Source organism: Motacilla alba, chromosome 21 (genome assembly GCF_015832195.1).
Source record: "Motacilla alba alba isolate MOTALB_02 chromosome 21, Motacilla_alba_V1.0_pri, whole genome shotgun sequence".
NCBI classification, from domain to species: Eukaryota; Metazoa; Chordata; class Aves; order Passeriformes; family Motacillidae; genus Motacilla; species Motacilla alba.
In genome coordinates this window covers 5,604,299-5,626,576 of record NC_052036.1, presented here as the reverse complement: position 1 = coordinate 5,626,576, position 22,278 = coordinate 5,604,299, and the positions used below count along the sequence as shown (strand labels likewise).

Below are 22,278 nucleotides of genomic sequence, written 5' to 3'. Positions count from 1 at the left end.
ACCAGCTGGTCCTTCAACCACGGCCCATCACTCTGTGTCTGGAGATGGGAATGGAGCTGGGGAAGGTCTGGAGCCACCAGGAGCTGCTGGGGGGCTCAGCCTGGGAAAGAGGAGGCTCAGGGGGGACCTTTTGGCTCTGCACAACTCTGACAGGAGGAGGCAGCTGGGGCCGGGGGGTTGGGCTCTGCTCCCAGGGAACAGGGACAGGATGAGAGGACCCAGCCCCAAGCTGAGCCAGGGGAGGTTTAGACTGGATATTGGGAAAATTTCTTCATGGAAAGGGTGGTCAGGGAGGTGGTGAAGTCACCATCCCTGGAAGTGCCCAAAAACGCGTGGATGTGGCACTTGGGAGCATGGGTTAGGGGTGGACCTGGCAGTGATGGGTTGGTGGTTGGACTCAGTCTTGGTGGGCTTTTCCAACCTCAACAACTCCAGGATTCTGTGACCTCCATCCACGTGCTCACGTCCCCCTTTCCCTTCAATCCCAGCAACTCTGCGGCTCCTACGTCTTCATCATCTTCACGGTGCTGCTCGTGCTCTTCTTCATCTTCACCTACTTCAAGGTGCCGGAGACCAAAGGCCGGACCTTCGACGAGATTGCCTCGGGCTTCCGGCAGAGCGGGGGCGGCCAGAGCGACAAGACCCCGGACGAGTTCCACAGCCTGGGCGCTGACTCGCAGGTGTAACCTGGACCCCCGGCGCCACCGCCCCCCGCACCCGGGGGGACTTTTTAAAACACTTTGTACAGACCCCAGGCAGGAGGGAGTGGGGCGGGGGGTCCGGCTCCGATGCCCCCTCTCCAGCCTCCCCCGGTGGTTACTGGGGACAGACTGACCTATTTTATTTTATTTTTTTTTTTTTCTGCTAGGAACGAATTTTATTTTATTTAATTTTTTTTTTAGTTGGTTTCGCGTCCGAGATTTCAAAGCCGATAGGTGTTTTAAAAACCCAGCCACGCAGCCCCCAGCAGCGGGAGGGCAATTCCCTGTTTTTTATTCACGACGCGATAGTTATTTAACGGAAAAATCACGTAGAGGAAGTTTTTAAAAAGCTGGAAACTTATTTTTTAACATTCTAATCATAGAGGAAAAAAAAAAAATCACGTAAATTGACTAAATCTAATATTTTTTTAAAAAAAAACTATCAAGAAAACGAGTCATTTTTTTAAAGTCTCCTTGATTTCAAGCCCTGCGGTGGGTTCGTGGACGGGGACCTCCCGCCCGGGGCAGCGCGGAGGACGGAGCCGTCCGGATGGATCGGTTGGAAAGGTCAATCCATTGTCACAGGCTCCTCTCCTTTCGCCTGAATTCCAGCTGGGAGGGGAAAATGGGAGAGGGGGGATGTGTTCTTGTTGAATTTTGGGATTAATCTTGGCAATATTTGCCCGACAGTGAAGCGCCAGCGGCAGCCGCACACGACAACATCCCCCTCCATCACCACCCCCATCCCAGGACTCACCAAAATCCAGCTCCGCATGGATACAGCCGTTTCCTGCTCTGTGTATAGACTGGAAGATATTTATATTATATATATTTTTGTTCAATGGTTGTTAATAGTAGACATTTAAGTTATAGCATTTCCGATTTGACAAGCCAAGTACTGTAAATATTCTTGGAGTATATTCACACTGTATAATGCATACAAAAGGTACAGAAAAAGGTTATAGTTTCTATAGCAACTAAGAAAAAAAAAAGCTTGTACATGGTTAGGATGACTTTTGTATAGTTCTGCACTGTAGTTGTATCTATTGCACTGAATTTCAGGCTGTAGTATATTAAAAAAAAATACACATGAGAAATACTGTCCTTTTCAAACAAAACTGAAAAGACACACAACAAAAAGCGTTTCCCTGAGTGCAGCTGGTGTGGGAGCTCCTGGCACATTCCCAAGCCACAGGGAGGGTTGGTTTTTTTTTGTTTGTGTTGTTTTTTTGTTGTTTTTTTTTTAAATAGTATCTTTTTTAAAATGTATTTGTTTGGTTTGGAAGTGATAACACTTGACCACACGTGGAAGAAAATAAAGGGGGGGGGGAATAAAATAAATCTCTCGAAAAATGCCTGTTCCCAGCTGGTTGTGGCACAGCCTCACCAAGCTGGGGGGGTGTGTGTGTGGTTTTTTAAGCAAATCCCTGCAGTGAAGTGCCAAGGGGAAGGTGTGTGGTGTGAACAATAAAGGAGAATGTGAGCAGCCACCCAGTCCTGGTGTCCTGTGCCTTTATTTCTCGGAGCCAAACTTTCCCTGCCCTGGCAGGGGTGGGGGGGGTGTCTGGGAGTGCGTGTCCCTGCAAAGCTTTTCCACCACGGGAGCGACTCACCTGGTTGCAAAATACCTGCTCTGGGTGTACGACCAGATTTTAATTGCCTGGAGCAGCCTGGGCTGGGATCACGGGGGGACCTGGCTGGAGCTGTCCTGCCCCGTGGATCCCAAGCCTGCTCCCCTTGCCCAGGACAGAGCCTGGGTCATGCCATGAGCACCTGAGCAAGGGCAGGGAGGGAGGAGGAGGTTGCTGCTGCTCCGTGGATTTGGTTTTTTCCCCTCCAGCTGCGAAGGTGCCAAGAACTGCAAGCCTGAACACTTTCAGGCAAAAAAATGCTGATCTTGGTCACTTCAGGCTTTTTTCTATTTATTGAAGCTGCTCTTTGCCCTGCAGGGCACGGCTGTTGTAGGAATCCCTCTTGCAGTGTCTTTAAGAGCTCCCCAGAATGTTCTTTCTGTGCCCAGGGCTCCTCTCCTCGCTCTGCTGTTTCATTCCTGGCTCCAGGAGATGCTCAGTCCTGCACAACCTTCATTTCCAGGCTGGGTTTGTTTTGTTGAACATTCAGAGCAGCCACACGGCCCTGCAGGCTCAGCCTGGGAGCACTGGAAGGATTACAGCCATGACCAAGCTCCAAATCCCTGGTGACCCAAATCCTTGTGCCCTGGGGCACTGTGCCAGCAGGAGCAGTTCCCCAGCATCCCCCACCCCACGGCAGTGATCATTCCAGCCCCTCGGAGATGATCGTTCCAGGCCCTTCCAGCATCTCCCACCCCACGGAGGTGGTTATTCCGCTCCTGATGAGGTGGAGAGACCACCAGCCTCTCCCACGGGAGTGTTGGGAGGTCTCCTAGCCCTTCCCCAGGCCTGTGCCGTGCACCCTGAGCAGCCTTATCCCACCCCCTGGAATGGAACGTGGCTGAACCTGCGGTTTTCCCTTCTCCAGCAGCAGCAATCCCTGCTAATTGCTCAGGCCCCAGCTTGATGAAGCGTTTACAAAGCTCACTTGACTCCAGCCCAACTCGGCAAGGCAATTAAACACCCTCATAAATCCTCCTGCAGTAAATGAGCCTTAATCGGAGCTCAGGGCTCAGCCCAAGATTCCCTTCTCCCCTTTCCCAGCCGTGAGGGATCACGAACACGGCGGCTGCACCGTGCTTCCCACACTCCCCGTGGCCTCTGGAGCCTCCTGGCCCTGCTCTGGTGTCCCTGTCCCTCGCCTCAGCAGGGTCACTCTGTCCCCTGGAGCAGAAGCCAGCTGGGAATGGGCCTGGGGGTGGCACCTCCTCCCAAGGCTGGGGGCAGATCCAAGGGGATGTCAGCCCTCTGCCAGGAGGGAACTGCTTCTCCTTTAGGTTAGAATCCCCACTTGGAGCCTTTTCCTTCTCTCTGCCAGGAGGGAACTGCTTCTCCTTTGGGTTAGAATCCCCACATGGAGCCTTTTCCTTCTCTCTGCCAGGAGGGAACTGCTTCTCCTTTAGGTTAGAGTCCCCACTTGGAGCCTTTTCATTCTTTCCCTCAAGACTGCTTAGAGTCCCTCATGCCCCCCGTGGTCCCTCCTGGATGGAAGTTCTTCCCATGGAACATTGTTCCCTGGAAGTGGAACGACGAGTCTCTCAGTGGCCAGAGCTACGAGAAGCTCTGCAGAAAGAGAAAATTCTGAGCACCTGCCATGGTGGAAGGTGTCCCTGCCCACGGGGCAGGGGGTGAAGTGGGATGAGCTCTAAACCAGGCTGGTTTTCCAATCCAGGCTGGGATTTTCTGGAAATTGGTTTGGAGATGGAGGGGCTCTGCAGGGAGCTGCAATGCCTTGTCAAGCCCAACCAGGCTCCCAGGAGCAGGTGTCCACCACCCTGGCCCTTCCCTGTGTCCCTCTCCTTCCCCTCCATGGGATCTCCCTCACCAAACAGGCAGGCAAAGCCAGGAAGCCAGTAAGAAACACACCTGAGCTCGTCTTGGCTCCTGCACAGCCACCACGAGGCTGTGAGAGGCTGTTTGCTCACTCCCAACCTGGCCAATGAATGATTTATTCGGGGTGTTCGTGGTGCTTTTGTTTCTCCCCCTGGTGCTGTTACTCTCTGAGAGGTTACAGAAGTGGAGCAGCACATGAAGACTAACTCAGACCAAAATGTTTATTTTCCAAACAGTTTGGGACAGCCATGGACGCAGCTGGAAAGAGGCAGCAACAGGAAGGACCAAGGGCTTGTGACGCTCGTGGTATCCAGAAACCTGGATAAGAGAGAACCTGGCCAAACAAACCGGGTCTGGCAGAGCCAGTTTTTATGTGGTCTGGGAAAGCTGGGCATTAATCAGCTCCAGCAGGTGACCAATGGTTTCTAGAGAGTCTTGCTGGGGCAGCTGCTTGGTCAGGTCGAAGGCTTTCATCCCCAACTCCCGGGCCTGGAATGGGACAGAAGAAACACCCAGGAACTGGCAGGAATCTGGCTTTTCTCATGGGATAGTTCAACACCTGCTGAGGCTCAGTGCAGGAGCAGCCTGGAGCAGATCCAGTCTCTCTTTCCGAGGTGACCTGTACAAGCTGCTTTACAGGAGAGCCTAAAGCTGCCAGCAGATCCCATATTTAGGATCCAGTGGTGCAGACAGAAGATTACTGACCCCAGCCCCCCGTGCTGGACATCACTCCTGTCTAACACAGCTCCTCTGAACAATCCTAAAGCCATGTCAGGGAAAAAAAACAGCTGTACTGACTCCAAACTAAATCCTTCATTTCTCTTGATAAGGAACAAAATAATTTCCCTTGGTAGCTCTTCCAGGGATTAGACACTCTCACAATTATAAAGCTTTGTCTTTTTGCTTTTTCAAACAAATTCGAATTTGTTTGTGTCTCCTAAACACTCCCAAGTTGTGGCTTTCTATAATACAATTAAGAGACCATTAATATTTCATTACAGTATTTTTCAACATCTGTATTTTCACTCCTCAAAACCCAGGCTGAAGAAACTCAGGGTTTTGAGCTCTGATCCCAAACACAAGGGCCTGATTTCCAGATGGTATCTGCTCAGCACTTCCTCAAAATCAATTCTTGGTAAAGAACAGAAATTCCTAGTCACCTGAATTTTTAAGCCATAAAGACGCAGGAATGCAGATTCCAAACTGGAATTACAGACCCCAGTAGACTGAACCTTGAACTCAGGGGAGTCTGGCTCAAGGACAGGTCTGTGAGCCCCAGATCTTGCTCTGTGTAACCCTTGAGCTCAGGTCTAAAGGCAGCTACACTGCCAAGATAGTCCAGATAAATGAAGAACACAGAAAATGTGGATAACTGCAGGATCCACTGGCCCGGCAGAGACAAAAACACATCCCCAGGATTGCCAGCCTTTACAGAGTGCAGGTCACAGAATCATGGCATAGTTTGGCTAGCAAGGGACTTTAAAGCTGATCTCATCTCCCACAGCAGGGACATCTTCTACAAGACCAGGCTGCTCCAAGCCCCATCCAACCTGGCCTTGGGCACTGCCAGGGATCCAGGGGCAGCCACAGCTGCTCTGGGTACCCTGTGCCAGGGCCTGCCCACCCCCACAGGGAAGGATTTCCTCCCAGTATCCCACCCAAGCCCTTGGTTTGAGCACTCTGAGGCACTTTGCTCTGGGTCACCAGCGCTGTGGGCTCAGGAGAGGTGCTGGGGAACAAGAGCACCAGGAGACAGGACGACCCCCAGAGCAGCTGGCCAGTTCTCCTGAACCCTTTCACACACAACCTACCTTGGCTAAATCCTGGCCCAGGTAGTGGATCATGGCCAGGGCATGCAGCAGCCGGGCTGTTTCCCCAGGGTGCTGCAGGGGCCCCTGCTCCCGGAGCCGCAGCGCCGCGCACAGCATCCGCGTCCCTTCCACGCGCCGGGCTTCGGCTGCGTGCAGAAAGAAACGGTCCTGATGCACGGATTTGGGGAAAGGGAACAGCTTCAAAACTGCCCAGCTGGCTCTTCTAGACAGCAAAGCATTTCTACTGCAAACATCAACGTGGTCTGAGGGTGGGGAGGCCCTGGCACAGGCTGCCCACAGAAGCTGCGGCTGCCCCATCCCTGGAAGTGTCCAAGGCCAGGCTGGACAGGGCTTGGAGAAACCTGGGATAGTGGAAGGTGGAATTTGGTGAACTTCAAGGTCCTTCCCGTCCAAACCAGTCTGGGTGTCTATGATCCCAGCTTCATGCAAATTCCATGCCCATGAACAGGACTCCTTCCATCCAGCCTTCAGACAGGATGTGGAGTCACAACAGCTGCAGGAAAAGAACTGTTTTTCTACTCCTGTCACACCAAAGATGGTCTCCTGTAGCTCTGCCTGAGTGTTCTTCCTACTCTGGGAACTCCTGATGGAGGTAGTGCCAGGAAATGGGATTTTCAGAAATGTTTCTCTTAAAATCACAGAATCCCAGCCTGCTTTGGTTTGGAAGGGATCTTAAAGACCATCTCCTTCCAATCCCCAGCCAGGGGCAGGGACACCTTCCACTAGACCAGCTTACTCCAAACCCTGTCCAACCTGACCTTGAACATTTCAGGGAGAGGAATTTTTATTCCCTTTCCTGACAATGTCCTTATTAGCACAGATGGTAGGAAGGAGCTAAGAACCAGAGTCTGGTCTGGTTTCAGGGAAGCTGAGGTAGTACCAGGGGCACACTGATGCTTTCTGCACCTCTCTCAGTGAGAGACTCCCCAGCCTTTCTCCCAAGAGTGCTCTCCTGATTAATACATCCAATTATCTGTACAGGCTATTCCATCATGTCCTGCTGCTCCAGGAGGGAGCTGGACCCCCACCTAGGTGAGCTGAGCTGTCACATCCATTATTAAAGGGACACGAAGGAGCTGCAGAGAAATGAGGATGTTTGAGTATCAAATTGCACCAGGGGAGGTTTACTCGCAATATTAGGAAGAATTTTTTTCATGGAAAGGCATGTAAAGCACTGGAACAGGCTGCCTAGGGAGATGGTGGAGTCCCCATGCCTGGAAATGCTCAGAAAGCACGTGGATGTGGCATTTGGGATGTGGGTTAGTGGTGAACAGGACAGTGCTGGAGGAATGGCTGGACTTGATGATTTTAAAGGTCCTTTCTAACCCAAATGATTCCACGAGTCCACGAATCAAATCTTGCTTTGCTGCAGTCAGTGCCAAGCGAGCTGTGAAACAGGGAGTGCAACCAGCAAGGGCAAAGCTGGGTTTCCACGGAACACCCTCATTCCTGAACTGGCACTGCCATTCAATCCAGCCTCTGGAAACACCACGCCAAGGTGATCTGTAGGGTGCAGGGACTCTCCAACCCCCCGCTTCCCAAAGGTTTTGGAGCAGTAACAGCCCGTACTCATCCCGTCCTCGATGCCTTCCTCCTCCTCGGAGAACGGCGACGCCTCTGCCCGGGCCTGGAGCGCTCGCTGGTGCCTGTGCAGGGAGCCCAGCAGCCAGGCGTGCCACAGGCTGCTCACCTGGCAGCAAGCATGGGAATTATTTCACTCCTGTGAGTCCCTGGTATTCAGTTGTTCTCCAAACAATGTCCCCGCACGGCCCGTCCCCGGCGCGTGCCTGCGGGTCACCGAGCCGGGCTGGCTGCTCCCAGAGGGATCGCGCCGCTCCTCTCCCACACTGCCCCAGCCGGGACTGCTCCCTCCTCCAGCTGATCAGGGATTGTCACCCAACTTCAATAAATCTAACCAAAATCTTCACCAAAAGCTAGCTGAGTTGAAGTTTGGGACAGGAATGGTGGTGGACTTTGCAGCTCTCAGCACCTTACCTCCACAAAAATTGGCTTAAACAAATGAAATTTCATTTGTTCAGTTATGAAATCAATTAGATAATTATTACTTTCCTTGCTTGATCAATCCATTCTGAAAATCTTTTATCGGTGTGACTTTTTACTGATTCCCAGTGTAAATTTCAGGTGGCTTGTTTGTATCCCACTCTTCCCTGGATTTAGGAACTCCTCAGAGACCCTCTGTACTGGTGGGACTCTAACCCCTGGCACAGGAAATTTGGTAGCAAAGCTATTTTTTATCAAGGTTTGGCTGCCCAAACTGAAGACAGTTCATTAAGAATTTTGCACTGACTTTGAACAGGAATAATATTAATGTTTTTAACTCAGATAATTATTTATGCACAAAAAGGGTTTCTGGGACTGATCCTAAAAGGCAACACTGACACTTGATATGGTCATCATCCCATTGAGAGGAAATGGAAAAAACTTTGGAAAGAGCATCAAAAAAAGCTGAGAAAAACTCAGAGGATCATTTTTGGTTCTACTAACCTCAGTATAGAGTGAGTTTGCTGCATCCATTTTATTCTGGTAGAAGAAAATATTGGCCATGTAGAAGTACCCTCCAGAGACCTCCACAGAATTTAGTCCAAACTCAGCAGTGGCCAGGTAAACCTGAAATCAATATTAAATTAAGAATAAGCCCCAGAAGGTTCGTGTTCATGTCAAACCTGGGAAGTTTTCCATCGTGGATTAATATTGCCAGTGCTGGGGGTTTTTATTGTGTAAATTATGCCTGACAGTGATTGGGAAATGTGGTACTTAAAAGCTGTTTTTTGGGGGTTATGTAAAGGAAGGACGTGCCAAAATCTCTATTTGGGGGCTATCCATAGGAATGAGGCACTAACGAGCTGTATTTTGGGGGTTATCCATAGAAATGAGGTGTTAAGCTGTATTTTGGGGGTTATGTAAAGGAATAAGGTATAAAACCTCTATATTTTGTGGTAATCCATGGGAATGAGGTACTAAAGAATTGTATTTTGGGGGTTCTCCATAGGATCCACAGGAATATATCTAGTTCACAGAGTTTATCCATAGGAAAGAACTAAAAAGCTGGTTTTTGGGGTTCATCCATGGGAATGCAGCACCCTAAATCCCCCCTGGCTGGGGCAGAGGCACCTGCCTGGTTCATTCTCTAAAGTGCAGGGCAGGTTTCCCACCTGTGCCACCTCTCCCAGAGCCCATCCTGCTGCTTTCCCAGCCCCCAGGCAAGGCTGCTCTTCCCCCAGAGCAGCAGTGGGAAGGCAGTGCAGCATTCCAGCTATTCTGAGCTGCTGTGTGACTCTCAGCAGATCCCAGACACGCAGCCAAGGTCCAGGCAGGTCCTGAACTCGCTAAGAGTTAAAAACTTCTTACCTGGTGCCCTTTCAGGCGCTACATTTAGGGAATTAAAAAAGAAAAAAAGGGAAAAAAAAAGGACGGGGATTTTGGAACTCTCCAAAGACTTTTGGAAGATTTCTTTGTGCGATTATCAAATGCTCAAAGGGCTTCTAGACCAAGCAGAGACACGGCAGTGTGTTATAATAGAAAGGGTCTAACTCTTCTCCCTTTATGTCATCATTTACACCCACACAAAGCCACTATCAAATTCCACAGGAGTGGGTAGACATCACTCAGCACTGGATCACTGGATAAATTTAGTCTACATGGGACAGAAATAGGATGTGGAGAAGTTCATCTGGCTTTGGAGGATCAAATGACAGGCAAAGCATCCACAGGAACACAGGTGGCAATGACCAATTCCAAAGAGTTTTCATGGCTGAAGAGGTGGAATTGGAGAAAACATCATTGAACCAGATACTGCAGTAGGGAAATAAAGCATTAATTAAATAATGGGTGACAGAGCTGGGAAAGTATTGAGGGAAGTCACAGCCAAAATTTAAATTATCTGTGGAATAAAGGGAACTCCACCAGCTTGGGGCAGGAATGTCTGGGCATCTCTGCACTGAAATGAAGCTGCTGGAGAAATGTATAGGGAGAAGCCATAAAGACAAGGAATGTGAGGAACATATGAGGAGTGTCTGAGGGAGGCTCAGCTTGGACAAAAGGAGGCTCAGGGGGGCCCTTGTGGCTCTGCACAGCTCCTGCCAGGAGGGGACAGCCGGGGGGGGTCAGGCTCTGCTCCAGGGAACAGGGACAGGAGGAGAGGGAATGGCCTCAGGCAGGGCCAGGGCAGGTTTAGATTGGATATTGGGGAAAATCCTTCATGGGAAAGGTGTTCAAGTATTGGAACAGGCTGCACAGGACAGTGGTGGAATCACCATCCCTGGAGGTGTTCAAAAAACGAGAGGTGGGTTAGTGTGGAGCTGGCAGTGCCGGGGGAGCAGCTGGACTTGATGACCATGGAGGGCTTTTCCAGCCTCAGTGATTCCACGCTTCTCTGTCACTTCACAGGGATAACTGGCAAAACACATCTTTAGCTCACACAGGCGTCTCAGGTCTACCCAGTTTGGCTGTCTGTGATGTGAACCCTCTCAAGATCCCAAATCTGCCTGTTGGCATTTCCATATTGATCTGGGAGGAGAGAAGGAATTAAAATGGGAGTGTTCCCTGTCCCTGTATTCCAAGGGACTTACATCATTGGCCAGGTGATACAAAGCCTGCTCCAGGTTTCCTTCAGCAATAGAGAAAAGCCCCAGCCCATGGTGTAACTGAGACTGGAGAGCAGCACTGCACTCTGGGGTTTGGAGGACAATCCACTGGGCTTGGGAGAGGTATTTGGCTGCCTGTCGGGGACGGCCAGCACCTGCAATGACACGTAGGGATAATCAGGGAAATTAGGAAGGTGAGGAGCATTTTTTAACCTGGAAAGTCAAAGAATACTACTGGCTGTCCTGGGGTAGCTTGATATGGAGATGCATTTTGGGGATGCCCCACTTCTTCCCCAAGTGTTTCTGAGTTACCCAGGTGTCTAAAGACTCATTTACAGACAGGTGAATGTTTACAGAGCTCCAAAAGGAGCCAGAAACCACAGAATTCCAGACTGATTTGGATTGAAGGGGACCTTCAAGCTCATCTAGTTCCAGCCCCTGCCATGGCAGGGACACCTTCCACTGTCCCAGGCTGCTCCAAGCCCCATCCAACCAGGCCTTGGACACTTCCAGGGATCCAGGGGCAGCCACAGCTGCTCTGGGCACCCTGTGCCAGGCCTGCCCACCCTCACAGGGAAGGATTTCTTCCCATTATCCCATCTGACCCTGCCCTCTGGCAGTGAGTGGGAAGCCGTTCTCTCTTGTCCTGGCACTCCAGTCCCTTGTCCAAAGTCCCTCTCCAGCTCTCCTGGAGTCCCTTTAGGCACTGAAAGGGGCTCTGAGGTCTCCCAGGAGCCGACTCCTCTCCAGGTGAACACTCCCAGCTCTCCCAGCCTGGCTCCATGGCAGAGGATGCATGGCACACAATCCCTCTGGAACACGTGGCCCAAACAGGTTCACTCCAGGCAGGCACTGATGTCTCTCACCTTATCACACTGGAATTACTCACAGCATTTTTTCTCCCTGCTCTCACCACACCATTTACGACAACCCCGAGCCAGCTCAGTCGTGCCAGCAGAGCATTGTGTGTGCTCCTGGAATGGCAGTGATTTACAGAGATCTCTCTTGCAGGGAGAGCAGCTCCCATGCCCTCATTTGCCATGTTTTCCAAAGCACACAATGAGAAAAAGCTCTGCTCAGGCAGAGCAAGATTTGGGAATGAACCGGAGTTCTTTGGGTGCAATGGCCTCTGAAATGTTTGCTGGTTCCCTGAGATAAGAGCACAACTAACCACCCTCTGGAACTGAGTGTCTTGGAGAGTCATCCGAGGCCATGGAGGTGAAGAATAGGCTTTCGTACAGCTTCTCCTGTGGGAATCGGTGCAGTGGGAGAAAACATTTCATTTGATTTCATTGATCTCCTGCGTGCTGAGGGATTCTTTTCCCCGAGCCCCAGAAGAGGGGTGTGAGGGGGGTGTGTGTGTGGGACGGCTCAAATCTCTGCAATGCCCTTGAGGCAGAGCAGGGCCCACAAGTGCTCCTTTCCAGATAAATGGCAAAAGGAAACCAGAAACCTGAGCCGGCAGGCCTTGCCCTTGCCAGCATTCCCGTGTTGACAATGCTCACCCGTGGAGGCCTCGGCCAGGAGCAGATAAATGGGCACGAGCTGCACGGAGGCAGGGCCGAACAGGCGGGAGCCGAAGCGCAGCGCCTGCAGCGCCGCAGGAATCGCTTCCAGGGGCTTCCCTGCCCACACAAACCCCTGGGCTGTGCTCAGCGCCACGGCAACGAGGGATTCCTGCAGGGAAACAGAGCAGGGGCGCAGTGAGAAAAGACAGGGAGAAAGAAATCACAGAACCCCCCCAATGGTTTGGGTTGGAGAGACCTTAAAGCCCATCTCATCACTTCCCCTGGCATGGGACACTTCCCACTAGACCAGGTGGTTACAGATGCACAGGCTCTTTTTAAAATTGGGTTTTCAAATTCTAAAGCAGCAATTGTAATGTAGTTTGTGGCTGTAATTAATAGGCAGACATTAAAGCTGTCATATTAGAACGCATTAGAGTCTGGCTCCATTCCTGCTCTGAGGAGGAACGGCTTTGGACATCCTCACAGGTCATGTGGTGCCTTCCCGGACGAAGAATCCTTTACGCCTCCTGACAAGGTCTCATAAGGCTGCAGCAATAAAAGCTGTGAAGCACAGAAAATGATCATCACAAGACCAGAAAGAAGATTAGAGCCAGGGGCTCCGGCGTGACTCAGAGCCAGCCAAGCCCCGTGGTGCCAGCATGGCACAGCTCCAGCTGCCGGAGACACGGCCAGGGAGTGAGGAGAGAGCTCCTCACAGGGAACTGCAGCTTCATCCCACCCTCTCCTGGCTGGTGCTGGACTGGGATTTTGTGTGCAGAGTCTGAAAACTGGTCAAAATCAGAATGTATTATACTCAGCGAATCCATCCCCAGCTGGGGTCAGTGGTGCAGCAGCTCCTGCAGTGTTTGGGTTTGTCAGAATCCATAACTTATCCTGTACTTATCCATATATAGCTGCTCCCTGCCTTCTGCTGTTCCTACCAGTCCACACCATTTGGCCTCTCCAATGTTAGCAGCAGCTGATGTAATCCCCAGCTCCACAAACAGATCTCCATCCCAATTCCTGCTCCCTGCCAGGAGCTGTGCATACTGTGCCCTTACAGGGATGCCAAGGAAAAAGTGCCAGGATCCTTGTAGAATGACAGAATTCCAGAAAGGTTTGGGTTGGGAGGGGCCTTAAAGCTCATCTTTTTCACCCCCTGTCATGGGAAGGGACACGTTCCACTAGACCAGGTTGCTCAGAGCCCCATCCAGCCAGCTAACAACACTCCTCCATCAGCTTTTCCTAGCAGTGGTGCAGCAGGAAAGCTGCCTGGGAATCAGTGCTGCTGCCGGAGAGCGCAGCAGTGCTACCCTGGTTTTCTCAATGAGACACTGAGCAAACACCAGGTCACCCCTTTCTCACCCTCGGCCTCCAGCTGGGGCTGAGCTGGGCAGAGACACCAATCTCAGAGCTCTGAGGCCAGGCTTTGGCATTCTGCTGAGCTGGAACTGCTTGCAGCGAGGCACAGTGGTGCCATGGGTGAAGGAGCAACTGCAGGACAGAGAGCTCCAGGACAGCCTGTGAGTGTTTCCTGGAGATCCTGGCTGAGGTGAAGAGACACCTTTTTGGATAAATGAGATCACCGAAGAACACAGCCCAGAGCAACAGCCCCTGCTCCAGTGAGGAGAGCCAAGGGCCAGAAAACACAGCGCCCATTCCTGAGCTGCCACAATACGGAGAGGGGAAAGGCAGGTTTTCCAGAGAAGCTGTGGCATCCCTGGCAGTGTCCAAGGCTGGGTTGGACAGGGCTTGGAGCAACCTGGGATAGTGGAAGGTGTCCTTGCCCTTGGCAAGGGGTGGAATGAAATGGACTTTAAGGTTTCCTCCACACCAAAGCAGTTTGGGATTCACAAACTGAAACACAAACTGTGTCCAGGGAGCAGGTGGTGCCCAGGAGAAAACCAGCACATGCTTGGGGCAGCAGCAGGAAAAGCTGGTATTTCTCAGGCTGCTTTTTCTGTCTGTGCCAGTCTGGTGCAACCAGTGCAAGCCCCAGTGCGTGGGCATCGCCCAGATTGGCATCTGGGAGGTGCTGCAGATCGGGATCATTCTTTTTTTACTCCTTGTCAAAGGTATCATCGCTGCTTCCCATGGCCTGAAACATCTGCAGCGAGGACAAAGCTGGGGGTTGGGCTCTGGCACAGCTTCCAGGAAAAGGAAGAGCAGGAGGCAAGAGGAGCCCTGGAGCAGTGAATATTTCCACCCACAGTTCCAAGCCTTGCAGGATAGCTCCCTTTGGCCCTGAAGAGCCCTGGGGGAACGGTTCCCTTTGGCCCTGCCCTGGTTTCCCCCTCGCCCCTGGCCCTGTCGCTTTGGGCTCTCTCCATGTGTGTTGCAATTTGAGGTTTCTCTGAAGATGCCCCCACACAGTTTTTGGGGTTTGAGGGGGCTGAGACCCCAGCTCTGCTCCAGGTGGGAGCAGGGGGTTGGGAACACACTCAGGGCTCAGTGCCACATCCTTTATTCACTCTCAGGCACCAAAATCTATGGTGTGTCTGAAGAAATGAGGATTTCAGGAAGAGGGAAGGCTCCAGTGAGCTGGAGCTGAACCTGCAGGCAGAGCAGTGCTGGGGCTGGCTGGGCTGGACCTTTTCCCATGCCCAGGAGCTGTGGGGAGCTGACATCACTCAGGCAGGTGAGGCTCTTCTCCCAACAGAAACCTGGAGTTCTGTTGGTTTGGAGGTGCTGTCTGCAGGCACCCCTCTGGCTATGTTGACAGAAGCAGATTTCTATCAACAAAGCTTTGGAGCACAGACAAGGAATGAAACTCATAAAACCTCCTGGCTCCCAGCTCGCTGCTCCTTGAACCACAGGGCATTTGGATGTGCCCAGCTTTCCCTGTGTCCTGACTCAGGCTGGAGCTCTGTGTTTTCTAAACAAACACAGGGCAGGAGTGGGTGAAGTACAGCAGAAATGTTCAAAAAGCAGCAAACCCAAGGCAGGCTTTGGGCAGAAGGTTTTTTCCTCAGTTATCATGAGCCTGCAGAGCTTTTCCTTTGACTCCAAAGGCCTTTTTTGCACAGAATCCCAGACTGGTTTGGGTTGAAGGAAGCCTAAGGCTCATCTCATTCTGCCCCCTGCCATGGGCAGGGACACCTTCCATCATCCCAGGTTGCCAAGCCCTGTCCAGCCTGGCCTGGGACACTTCCAGGGATCCAGGGGCAGCCACAGCTCCTCTGGGCAACCAGTCCAGGGCCTGCCCACTCTCACAGGGGGGAACTTCTTAAGCACTCTTGTTGGATCTGGAATAGAAATGTGATGCACTAAATAACCTCCCCCTCTCCCAACACCTCTGAGCCAGCCCAGGCCCAACTTGGCTGCTCTAAATCCTGCTGGACATAAAGGAACTCTCCCTCTTGCTGGGAAAGCCAGCAGGTACCTGAGGGATTTCCACTGTCTCCCTCCTTTCTTCGGAGAGAAGGAAAGCAAAGTGTCCCAGCACAGAGCATTCTCAAAATCTGTTTTATTTAAATTGGCTGGAGACAAAGGTCAAAGAACAGATGATGTTAAGGGTTGTTAAGGAGCTTATAAAAATCTCCACTTCAAAAAAACCCCAGAGTCTTCTCTCCCTGCCTTGCCCAAGGAGCCATTCCCAGCCCAGGCTCCAGCTCCATACTGCTGTTTGCTAACCCAGTGTGAACCCCAATCAAGAGTGACTTTCTCTCCACCAGCCTTCCTGCTGTCTTTCCCTTCACCTAATTAAACCAGCAGATTAACTTTCAGCTAATGAAGGAGCACTTCCCTCAGCTGGCAGCCACGTGGCCTGGTGGAATGTGTGGGGATAATTTTAGTTACAATAAAGTCAGTGATGTAATCAGTGTCAACATCAGTGTTCAATAGCAGGGGAGTTTCTTGGAACTGCTTCAAGCACGTCTGGATGCAGCACCCTGCCACACCCCCATGACACCCATTTTAACCTTCCTTGCAGGTTTTATAAAGAACAACTTCAACAGAACTTGGAATTAAGGAAGTTTTGCATTTTCCCTTTGGGACACACTGGCCTGACACACCTTCTGTGGACTTTGCTCAACAGTCTCACCTGGGATTTTCAGCCAGACAGGAGTTTCCAAACCAGCCCGTGATGTCATTGCCCAGTTCCTGTAAAACCAAAAGGAATCTGCTGCCTAAAGCCTGTCACGAGCTCTCACCAAGCAGGACTTTTGCCTTTGGACTCCATCTTCCTGGAAGCTCCCAGGAAAGGTGACAGCAATGAGCTGGTCCCCAGAGCTGGGCCAGAAACACCACAGAAACAATAATTCATGTAAAATTCAAAAGATTTGGGATGTCCTCAGCGGCACCATCGGATTGTTCCAAACCCACCGTGTGCTGCCCTGTCATTCTGTGTCTGGGAGTTCTCATGGAGGGAAAAGGCATTTCCACGGGGAGGATTTTCAGGAGCAGATGCACCTGGGTGAGTTGTTTTAGCAACAACGCAGAACAGCAGCTCCTGCACTCCACAAACAGAAACACAAGGAGCTGCAAACCGCTGGGGCTGGGAAGGAGCTGCACATCTGCATGTCCCCGAGGCCTGATGCAGAAAAAGGCTGCACTGAGTGGGAAAGGCTGCTCCGAGCTGGCTAGGAAAACAAAGGGAGGGGGCTTGGTTTCTTTGCCCCTTTGCCCTGGGAAAGGGGATTCCCTCCCATCAAACAGCCTGGAAGAAGCAAATCTCAGCTGGATCCCAGACTAGCCTGGGTGATGGACCAACCCCCTGGCCAGCAATCCAGGATTGCTGCTGCCTGAGGAAGCTCAGGACATGAAGTAAACACTGTGGAAAAGGCTGGAGGCTCGGGAATGACAGAGAGGATGCTCCCACTCCCCTTATGTTTGAGGTTTTGTTTAAAAAAACAACCCCCAAACCTCTGCAACCAAGTCCCAAATCAACCAAGGAGGTGCCGTCCTCTTCCTTGGGAGCATCCAGAGGGAGGAATTCTAAAGGGGTGGATCCTGGGCAGGCAAAAGCCTTGCTTGGCTTTAGGCAAGAAACTCCTTTCTGTTTTACAGGGATTGGGCAGCGGCAGCCAAGGCTGCTCTGGAGACCCCAGTGTGGCTGAAAATCCCAGTCTGGCCCTGGTGTGTCCCACCATGTGCAGCCAGGGCAGGGAGAGGAGCTGGAATTCCTTCCCTGGAAGCACTTTGAAGTTGTGCTTGCTGCTCCTGCACCCACCTGCTTCCTCAGCAGCTGCTCCTTGCCATGTTTTCTGTCCTTTTCGGAATGGAAACAGGGCTGGGGCCCGAGGACTGGGATCAGCAGGTGGCAGATATGGCTGTGGATGCTGTCCCAGTCGGTTTTCTGGTGGGAGACATCACTGGCAAAAGGAGGGCAGAAAGACACTGCTGTTTGCTGGGATATGATGTAAGGGAAGATTACTCCCTGCTGTCGTTCAGGGCTTTCTCCACAACGATTCCCCAGAGCCCCTGGGCTGCCTACAGGGCACCCAGCACACGACATTCCCAAATGTCCGTCCTGCCACATCCCCACAGTTCCCTGTGCTGAAATCCTCACTTCAATCCCTCCCTGAGCTCCTGATGCAGCTGAGCTTGAACAAATCCCTGGATTCCAATGCTGGGAAAACAAAAACCCCAAATAACCCAGCCCAGGTCACTGTGGGAACAGGGAATGTTCTGGAACTCAGTGACTGGTCGTGTGAGGGATGTTTGTGTGACACTCCAGAGCTCCCTGAGCTCTGCTCCCTGCCTGATGCAGGAGCTGCTGGAAGGCAGCAGGAGCATTCCAGGTGAGCGTGCCTGCTCCAGCTGCTGCTGCCCTGCTGGCTGAGCTCCAGCCCGGGCTCTCTCCAGGCTCCCAGGCTCCATCCTGGGGCTGCTCCTGCCTCCTGAGCCCATCCCTGCCTGCTGAGCTTGGCCCCACATCTCATCCCTGTGTCCTGGGCTTTGTGAGGCTGCTCTGTGTGTGCTGAGCCTCATCCCAGGGACAATCCCTGCCTCGTCTGTGTCCCAGACCACACCCCAGGCTCTGTCCCTGTCTCTCTGTCCCTGTTCTGGGCCTGCTCCTGCCTCCTGCGTTTCACCCTGGGCCTTCTCCACGTGTCCTAAGCCTCATCCTGTGGCTGGTTCCTGCTTCCTGGGCCTCACCCTGGGCCTTCTTCCCATGGCCTGTGCCTCACCCTGGGCCTCGTGTCCTGAGCCTTTTGTGCCTCTCGTCCTGTCCCAAGCCTGTCCCCGTCGCTCTGATTTTTTAAGATTTTTTTAAAGCTTTTTGATGTTTACATTCTTGTAACGAATTTTTTACACAATTTCTGTAAATAAATTATTGTTTTGCATTCTTTTATAGAGGAGGAGAACTTTAATGGACTGTCGGTTTGTCCAGTGTCATTGGAGAGGTGGCACTGTCACCCTCCAATCCACTGTCACTTTTGAAAAACTACAAATATTAGAGTCAGAAAATAAACTCCCCCCTTTTTCCTTCACCTTGAGAACAGCAGTTAGGCAGTTATCGTATCGTCATTTCGTGTCCTGTAGCGACACGTCCCTGCCTCCTCCTTCCTGGGCCCCATCCTGCACGCCAAGCCTTACCCCAAGCGTTCTGCCCGTGCCTCCGCCTCACCCGGAGCTAATCCCTGTGCCCCGGGCCTCCTCCTGCCCGCAGGGGCTCGCCGCGGGGTGTCTCACCAGTAGGAGGCGAGGCGGCAGCGGGGGCAGCGCCGCGGGGCCGCTCGGGCTCCGCACAGCTCGCAGCGCGGGGGCGCCGCCATGCCCGGCCCGGAGCCCTCGGCGCGTCCGCGGTTGCCGGGGAGACGCTTCCGGCGAGGCGAGAGTCGTCACTTCCGCCCGGCGCTAACGGCGGCGCTGGCGTTCTGTTGCCGAGACAACACTTCCGGTCCGGGGCAGGTGACACACGTGACTTCCGGCGGGCCGTGCGGGCCGGGCCCGGTCATGGCGGCGGCGGCGGCGGCGGCGCAGGCGGAGGAGGAGAAGGACAAGGACGAGGACAACGACAACGACGCGGCTACGGCGGCGACCGAGGGCCGGGTGCGGGCTTGGGCGGCGGCGCAGGCGGCGCGCGGGCGGCGCGTGGCGCTGGTGACGTCGGGCGGGACGCAGGTGCCGCTGGAGGCGCGCGCCGTGCGCTTCCTGGAGAACTTCAGCAGCGGCCGGCGCGGCGCCGCCTCGGCCGAGCGCCTGGTGCGGGCGGGCTACGGCGTGTGCTTCCTGCACCGCGCCCGCTCCGCCTTCCCCTGGGCCCGCGCCCTGCCGCCGCACGGGCCCGCGCTGCTCGACGCGCTCCGCCTCACCCCGGGGCCGCCGCCCGGCGTGGCCGCCGCCCCCGCCGCGCTGCCCGCGCTGCTGCCCGCGCTCCGCGAGTACCAGCGCGCCACCGAGGCGGGAGCGCTGCTCGCCATCGAGTTCACCGGGCTCGTGGAGTACCTGGCGCTGCTGCGTGCTGCCGCCCGCGCCCTGGCGCCCCTCGGTACGGGGGGAGCCCGGGCGTGAGGGAACCGGGGAACCGGGGAGCGAGGGACGGGGCGGGCACCGGCTCGTGGGGCGCGAGGCAGGGGAGGACGGGGCCCCCCGGGGGCGTCTCCGGTGTGAGGGAGCGGGGTGGTCCTGTGCCAGGGTTCGGGATCAGGAAGGATGAGGCTCTCGTGGGGGTCTGCGCCGTGAGGGCACCGGGAGCGGGGGGATGTCATGGCTGGGGGAGAAAGGTCCAGGGCTCCCCGGCGTGGGCACCCCCTCACGGTGCCCCGGGTGTGAGGTGATCCCGGGCCCTGTGGGGCTCTGGCGTGAGGGGACAAGGAGGCCCTTTTGCTTGGAGGGCTCCTGCACCCCGGCATGAGGGTCTGGGCTGTCCCTGGAGGCTGGCGGGGCTTGGGAAGAGGGGACAAGGCAGACGCCGGGCTGGGGTCAGTGCCGCCCTGCTCAGGAGTGTGCTGGGGGATCCCCGAGAGGATTCCTGCTCTCCGGTGTTTGGTGTGTGTGGGTGGCAGCTCAGCTGGCCCCGGGGGACAGCAGTCGTGTTCCCACAGGCTCCAGCGTCATGTTCTACCTGGCAGCCGCCGTGTCGGATTTCTACATCCCGGTCTCCGAGATGCCGGAGCACAAGATCCAGTCCTCGGAGGGGCCCCTGCAGGTGAGGCCCCCCTGGGCATGGCCCCCTCTGCCACCCCCCTCAGCCGTCCCCTCCTTGCTTCCAGGGTCCTTCTGAGAAATGGCTGGGGATGAAACCTGGGACAGCTGCAGAGCAGCAGCTCGTCTGTGTTGTCAGAGGGTGAGATCCCACAGGGACAGAGCCCTCTGGAAATCCTGGAGTTGCAGTGGTTTATTCTCATCTTGCGCTGAGGGGCCCAGATAAGAGGGCAGGGCAGGGTCAGCGCTGCTCCCCTTTGATCCAGGTTTATTTTTAGGGTGGGATGAAGGCGTGAGGGGTCCCATGGGTTATCTGCAGGGCGGTCAGTGCTGCTCTGTCTGATATGGAGCAGCTTCAAAACGTCTGCACTTGTGCTGTGGCACATGAAGAGGGCCCCCTGAGGTGCCTCCTGCTTTTCTGGCTTTGTCCTTTAAAGCTGCCCATGCTTCCATGGAGATGAGAAGAGGGTGGGTCTCAGGGAGCTGAAGTGCTCCAAGAATAGCTCCTGGAGTACTTGAGCTGCTGCCTTTTGTCTGGAGAGAGGCTTTGGGGAAGGGCCTGGAGTGCTAGGACTAGGGGGCAATGGTTTCAAACTGACAGAATGGATTTAGATGGGGTATTGGGAAGAAATCCTTCCCTGGGAGGGTGGGCAGGCCCTGGCACAGGGTGCCCAGAGCAGCTGTGGCTGCCCCTGGATCCCTGTGTGAGTCCAAGGCAGGGCTTGGAGCAGCCTGGGACGGTGGAAGGTGTCCCTGCCATGGCAGGGGTGGAATGAGATGGGATTTAAGGTCCCTCCCAACCCCAAACCATTCCATGACTCTGGGATCCATCCTGCTTGTACAGATGGCAGAACAGCACTGCAGCCCCGAGGTCCCTCTCAGCAGTGGGAGCAGGTGTCTCTGGAATTCTTTATATAACAAATACCAAATTTAGTTTGTTAATTACTTTCTAAGAAGTTGCTGGGCTTCATTCTTTAACGTTAACATGGGAAAGATGAGACCTGGCCTGATTGCCCGTGATGGATCCAGAGGTTGGGAAGCTGCAGAACAGAGTCTGCTACTGTTTCTCCATGCTTTAGCACTTTTATGAGGTGGAGATGCGATAAACTACCCAAAAAAAAAACCCCAGAGAGGTGAAAACTCAGATTTGTGCCCTTATAATGCTTCTTTTAATCTCCTCTCCTCATGTTTATATTCCCCCAGTGTGGTTAGCTCTGGGAATGCAGGGTTCCTGTGGCCCGGCCTCAGAACCCCCTGGCTGTGAGCACCACATGGATCATTTAATTTGAATTTAGTGTCATTTGAACCTTGTTTGGTGAGAGCTGCCCAAACACTGCCTTGAAAAACTTCCTGGTGCCAAATGGAATATGAAACAAGGCTGGAATTTGCTTCTTTCTCATCTCTTATTAAAACTCCTGTAATGTTTTTACTGATTTTTTTTTTCTTTTTATCTTTCCCCTTTGCAGATCACAATGAAGATGGTGCCAAAAATGCTGTCACCCCTGGTCAGAGACTGGGCCCCTGAGGCCTTTGTGATTTCCTTCAAGCTGGAGACAGATCCCCAGATCCTCCTGGATAAATCCCGGCAGGCTCTGGAGAAATACCGGCACCAGGTGGTGGTGGCCAACGTCCTGGAGTCCCGCAGAACCTCTGTCATCATCGTCACCAGGGACTCACAGACTCCCCTAGCCCTGTCCGAGGAGGAGATAGCCCAAGGCGTGGAGATAGAGGAGAAGATTGTGAGCTACCTGCAGGGCCAGCACACGGCCTTCATAGAGAGGAAGGGCTGAGGAGCAGCTGGCAGTGTGTCGGGGAGCGGGGCTGGAGCCTGGGCAGTGAAAAAGCAATCCCCACGGAGCACCAGGAGGGCCGTCCAACACTCTGGCACTTTTATACAGCTCGGCCACAGCTGTTGCAGCTTTGTAAAAGAGAAATACATGGGAGTGAAACCGTTCCAAAGGATATTTGTGCCGGTGTCTAAAGGAGGAAAGAAGCTTGTTGCTGTCCCGTGGGCTGGGAGAGCTGGGAGGATGAGAAATTGTGGAGGTCTCTGTATATAAAGAATTTCTTGAATCTTT

The 22,278-nt window shown here is 53.5% G+C and overlaps 3 protein-coding genes across 6 annotated transcripts in view; 2 read left to right on the top strand and 1 right to left on the bottom strand.

Moving 5' to 3' along the window:
- The window catches only part of SLC2A1 (solute carrier family 2 member 1), a 13,314-nt gene extending 11,119 nt beyond the window's left edge, over positions 1 to 2,195 (top strand). The window contains exons 10-11 of one of the 2 annotated variants that reach the window (XM_038159554.1): positions 489 to 680; positions 1,392 to 2,195. In XM_038159554.1, coding sequence (XP_038015482.1) covers positions 489 to 680; positions 1,392 to 1,394 — 195 coding nt within the window. In that variant the 3' untranslated portion in view covers positions 1,395 to 2,195. Of the gene's footprint in view, positions 1 to 488 lie in introns of both variants that reach the window. The other variant, XM_038159553.1, reaches the window with a different exon arrangement.
- On the bottom strand, positions 837 to 18,911 carry ZMYND12 (zinc finger MYND-type containing 12). Of its 3 annotated transcripts, none has more exons than XM_038159557.1 (8): positions 18,746 to 18,911; positions 17,280 to 17,421; positions 12,107 to 12,278; positions 10,587 to 10,756; positions 8,503 to 8,625; positions 7,567 to 7,687; positions 5,977 to 6,144; positions 837 to 4,654 (listed from the first exon to the last, which is right to left on the bottom strand). In XM_038159557.1, the coding sequence occupies exons 1-8, from the start codon at positions 18,826 to 18,828 to the stop codon at positions 4,560 to 4,562; spliced, it is 1,074 nt and encodes a 357-aa protein (XP_038015485.1). In that variant the 5' UTR covers positions 18,829 to 18,911; the 3' UTR covers positions 837 to 4,559. The 3 variants fall into 3 exon arrangements, with proteins under 3 accessions (XP_038015485.1, XP_038015484.1, XP_038015483.1); XM_038159556.1 differs by having other exon boundaries at positions 5,977 to 6,122; positions 18,746 to 18,903; XM_038159555.1 differs by having other exon boundaries at positions 837 to 6,144; positions 18,746 to 18,878.
- PPCS (phosphopantothenoylcysteine synthetase) lies at positions 18,815 to 22,278 on the top strand. The gene is made up of 3 exons (XM_038159558.1): positions 18,815 to 19,544; positions 20,101 to 20,204; positions 21,667 to 22,278. The coding sequence occupies exons 1-3, from the start codon at positions 18,827 to 18,829 to the stop codon at positions 21,988 to 21,990; spliced, it is 1,146 nt and encodes a 381-aa protein (XP_038015486.1). The 5' UTR covers positions 18,815 to 18,826; the 3' UTR covers positions 21,991 to 22,278.

Bases quoted from the DNA above. Each gene is read 5' to 3' on its own strand.
- PPCS (XM_038159558.1), top strand. From the start codon at position 18,827: ATGCCCGGCCCGGAGCCCTCGGCGCGTCCGCGGTTGCCGGGGAGACGC. The intron at 19,545-20,100 runs GTACGGGGGGAG...GTGTTCCCACAG, and splicing joins CCGCGCCCTGGCGCCCCTCG to GCTCCAGCGTCATGTTCTAC. The intron at 20,205-21,666 runs GTGAGGCCCCCC...TCCCCTTTGCAG, and splicing joins CCTCGGAGGGGCCCCTGCAG to ATCACAATGAAGATGGTGCC.
- ZMYND12 (XM_038159555.1), bottom strand. From the start codon at position 18,828: ATGGCGGCGCCCCCGCGCTGCGAGCTGTGCGGAGCCCGAGCGGCCCCG. The intron at 8,626-10,586 runs GTAAGTCCCTTG...TATTGATTTCAG, and splicing joins TGTATCACCTGGCCAATGAT to GTTTACCTGGCCACTGCTGA. The intron at 7,688-8,502 runs GTTAGTAGAACC...GCTTGCTGCCAG, and splicing joins CAAACTCACTCTATACTGAG to GTGAGCAGCCTGTGGCACGC.